We start from the raw sequence: 4,385 nt of genomic DNA on the forward strand, positions 1-4,385 counted from the left end.
TACTCTGCCTGAACAAGAGTGATCCTGAAAGGAAACTGGGAATAAGGCAGTTTAAACTTAAGCGCTGCCTAGCTCCTTAGGGTTCATCACCCCATCATCCCAAGCCATTGAGGAAGGGGAGGGGGGTCTTGTACTTGTACATTTGGAGTTGCACCTGTCAGAAGTCCCTTTAAAGAGCAGCAGGTTTTCTCTGCTTTCTACATTTCCTTGTGTGAACCCAAAGAGACTCTTGCAAGCATCCCGGCCTTTCCTTTTGCTCAGTCAGAATCTGCTTCTGTTTCTTTGGGAGTAGGGGGACTCTCCGGTATCCCTTTTGTATGCTGAAGTGGCAATCTGCCCCTCTCCGTTAGCCTCTGCTTCTCGCTGAGCGTATTTCATCATTTCTCTCCCCACATCGGGATGAAGTCTGCATTTGGGAAATCCTATCTCCCAATCATATCTGATATAGGAGACAAACTGGAGCTTTGGGGAAAATCTCTGAGGTCGGAGTTTGAGACTCTGGTTTCGGCATCAAAGGCTGACTGAGAGGCTCGGTGAGGTCCTTGTCCACCGTGAGCTGACTGCCACAGCTGGAGCCTTCCTAAGCTAGATTTTTTATTATTATTATTATTATTATTACTATTACTATTATTACTAAAACTTCAGGTTTGCCTCCATTCTCAGCTCCAAGCCCCAATTTAGAGACTTCGGTAGTCAAAGCCATCTGCTTGAGAACCGGAGCCTCTCAGACACGTCTCTCAGTCCAGCGCCTAGGAGGTGGAGCCATCCTCTTCTCCCTAGGTCCCTTTGCGTCGGCCAAATTAAGCCTCTCTGCCCCCCCCCTCCCCTAACAAGGCTTGCCTAGGGGGCGTTGCCCCGTCCCTTTAAATCTCCCAACTCTCTCCTCCTTTTCCTTTCCAGAGAGCCAATCAACAAAGTTCTCATTTCTTTCCGCCCCGCCCCATCTCCCGGGGAGGGAACCCCAGGAGACCCAGGCCTAGCATCACGTGCAGCGGCTGTGATCACGTGGGAACCAGGGGCGTGCTATGGAGAGGAGGGCGGGAGTCGCCGGATTTCTTAATGAAGTGTGTCCGCATGCGTAGTGGGAATGCGGCTAGGGAGGGGGAAGCACCCGGGGGAGGAGGGGAGGGGTGGAGAGAGAGAAGGGAGGAGGGATGGGGGAGGGAAAAAGGGAGCGAGGTGTCTCCCTAGCTCGCTGCCTCTGGCAAGTGGAGTTTTTAAAAAGCTGGAGCAGATCATGTCATGACGACTTCGCTGCTCCTGCACCCGCGCTGGCCGGAGAGCCTTATGTACGTCTATGAGGACAGCGCGGCGGAGAGCGGCAGCGGCGGCGGCGGGGGAGGCGGCGGCGCGGGCGGCGCGGGGGGCGGCTGCAGCGGAGCGAGCCCCGGCAAAGCCCCGAGCATGGACGGGCTGGGCGGCAGCTGCCCGGCCAGCCACTGCCGCGACCTGCTCCCGCACCCTGTATTGGCTCGCCCGCCGGCTCCTCTGGGTGCCCCTCAGGGCGCCGTCTACACGGACATCCCAGCCCCGGAGGCGGCGCGCCAATGCGCCCCACCGCCGGCGCCCCCCACCTCGTCCAGCGCCACCCTGGGCTACGGTTACCCATTTGGGGGCAGCTACTACGGCTGCCGCCTGTCTCACAACGTGAACCTGCAGCAGAAGCCTTGCGCCTACCATCCGGGAGACAAGTACCCAGAGCCGTCGGGCGCCCTGCCTGGTGACGACCTGTCCTCCAGGGCTAAGGAGTTCGCCTTCTACCCCAGCTTCGCCAGCTCCTACCAGGCAATGCCCGGCTACCTGGACGTGTCGGTGGTGCCTGGGATCAGCGGGCACCCGGAGGCGCGTCACGACGCGCTCATCCCTGTTGAAGGCTACCAGCACTGGGCTCTTTCCAATGGCTGGGACAGTCAGGTGTACTGCTCCAAGGAGCAGTCGCAGTCCGCCCACCTCTGGAAGTCTCCCTTTCCAGGTAAGGAAGGGGCTTGAGCGGCGCCGCCGCCGCCGCCAGGGACCCCTCCCCGCCCTGCCTGCCCCGCGGCTCCGCGCCTCAGCCACCCCCGCCGTCTGGCCCCGGCGCGCCGGCTCGGCTAGGCTGTCGATGGAGCCGGCCGGGCGAGCTATGCTGAGGAATGCGCCGGGGAAGAAATCTGCTCCGACACGTTCCCCGGAGCTGCCGGGTCCAGAGTGAAGCAATCAGAGGCGCCCGAGCGCCGGCTCGGCTCGGCTCTGGTCGGGAGCTCGCCTCCTCCTCCCCCAGCCCGCTCCAACCTCATTCAGGGATCCTGGCCCCTAAATCCGCTTCCAGCCAGGAATGGGTTGGGGTTGGGCCTCTGGTGTCTTGTAACTTAGTCCAAAACCCTCAACCCAGTGGATAGTTGGGGTTTGGGGAGAGTATAAGAACCTTTACCTTTTTCAGGAGCTGTCAACCACCAGATACTATAGCATTAAAATAGGGATCTAATTCTCCAGAGCCTATAGAAATGTACAATATTTTTTTCTTTTTAAATTTAACCATGAATGTTTTATAAGAGCACAGAAGAGATAAAAATCTCTGTAGAGGAAATGTGTAAGATTTGAATCCTCTCCTGGAGTGCAATTTTTTCTTTGCCGCTCTGGTACACAGTTTTAATCCTGCCAGGTCCTCCAAGTGAGAGTTACTGGCATTCCAGACAGAGAAAGGGGGTTCTAAAATGGGAGGTGGGAGAGGCAGGCCTGTGCTGTGGTCCGGGGTCCAGACCACTCTTGTCTGGCTGTGTATGCAAGAAGAGAACACTCTTGTGTTGTTTCTCTGTGGCTGTCTCTGAAGAGGAAAGGATTCCATACTGCCCCCCTCAATCCCCAGAGGAGAAAGACCGGCCCAGATTTCCCAAACCTGCACCAGAAGCTTTGGGTTCCACTCTGATCTGAGAGATGGTCCAGAGAAGCCAGCACTTGGGTCTACTCTCCTTGTACAGAGCTCAGTGGGAGACAGTCCTCTCTTCTAATAGCTCCAAAGATCCTTGAGAGTCCAGAGAAGCCTAAGATAGCTTCCCACTGTGCCAAAAAGGAGCCCCCTAGCCTCCCGTGCCAGGCTTGGGGATTTTTCATTGGAAAGGATCAACCCAAAGACCTCTTTAGGGTGGGCCTGAAATTCTTCTGCATCTGGGATTGGGTGGAGAGGTAGATGGAGAAGAATCACTGAATGATATTGTAGAATGTAGCAAAAACATTCTGAAAAACAGCACAAGGTCACTTGTTATAAGTCAGTACCAGAGCTAAAACCACATAAGGCACCCTATTTCTCACAGCCAGAATTGAGGACATGGTTGTGGTACTATGGTATCATACGCCACCTTCTCTGCATTGACTGTAAGATTTTTTTATACTATACAAGTGTATTCATATGAAGCACAGACTGATACGTTTCTATAAGATAGTCTGTTCATATATAGGCATTCCATAACACACATATAGAAAGGAGGCTGCCCTTCACTTCTCTAGCTCATAAAACAGAAAGCTTCTTGAATGAAGGTCCAGCAGGAATCCTTGTGGTAGTGGAATTAAAGGGTCACTGAAAAAGAACCAGTGAACTGGGAATCTGGTGCCGACCCTGCTCACTGTAGGAAAGGACTGGGGCCTAGAGCAAAAGTAATGTCTTTGGAATGAAGGGTGTACCTAAAAGAGCTGCTGCGGCTTTCCTGTATAGGTATGTGGGTTGTGTGGTGGGCCGGAGGGAAGCTCAGAATTATCTTTGAGCAAATAAACATCTTAAAGATTCCCAGAAACAAAAACAACACACACACACAAAAACACTCTGTTAAAAACACACACACACACACACACACACACACGTTTATATCACAACCTCCTAGAGAAAGATATATTTGAAATAAAAAAATAATAATAACCCAATTGAGATTTAATACACTTGCAAATTACAACAGAGAAGTGGATATAAAACCCAGTGTGCCTCCACTGCTCTGAGCTCATGCTCCTCACTAGAAATAGATTCTGGCTGGTGTTTCTCAGTGCCTGAAGAAGTCCAGGAGGGAGGCAGATGAAAAAGAAATTATCTTCAGACACCCTCCATCTTTCTACCCACACAGGTCTTTTAGAAGTAGTGAGATTTTTCAGATAAGTCTGTCTATGCAATTGTGGTTTGTTCGGCAACATCTAGCCATAAACACCACTGTCTCTCTTCACTGCCTCTGGCTCTGAGAAACCTCACCTATGATAGTCTGGGCTGGTGTGGGAGATGGAGGCAATTGTTCAGAAAGATCTAGATAATTAGAGCTGTGAGGAGTTGTGGCTTCTTTCTCCCAATTATATAGACCCCCTGCTTCACAGTTTCTCTCTCTCTCTCTCTCTCTCTCTCTCTCTCTCTCTCTCTCTCTCTCTCTCTC

At 52.7% G+C, this 4,385-nt stretch overlaps 1 protein-coding gene across 1 annotated transcript in view; it reads left to right on the forward strand.

The window, feature by feature from the left end:
* Nucleotides 1-1,126: 1,126 nt before the first annotated feature.
* Hoxc13 (homeobox C13) overlaps nt 1,127-4,385 on the forward strand; it is a 7,255-nt gene continuing 3,996 nt past the window's right edge. Inside the window, exon 1 of the mRNA XM_021217229.1 lies at nt 1,127-1,972. Coding sequence (XP_021072888.1) covers nt 1,243-1,972 — 730 coding nt within the window. The 5' untranslated portion in view covers nt 1,127-1,242. The remainder of the gene's footprint in view (nt 1,973-4,385) is intronic.

The sequence above is a fragment of the Mus pahari genome, chromosome 17 (assembly GCF_900095145.1).
Source record: "Mus pahari chromosome 17, PAHARI_EIJ_v1.1, whole genome shotgun sequence".
In the NCBI taxonomy this organism is placed as follows: Eukaryota; Metazoa; Chordata; class Mammalia; order Rodentia; family Muridae; genus Mus; species Mus pahari.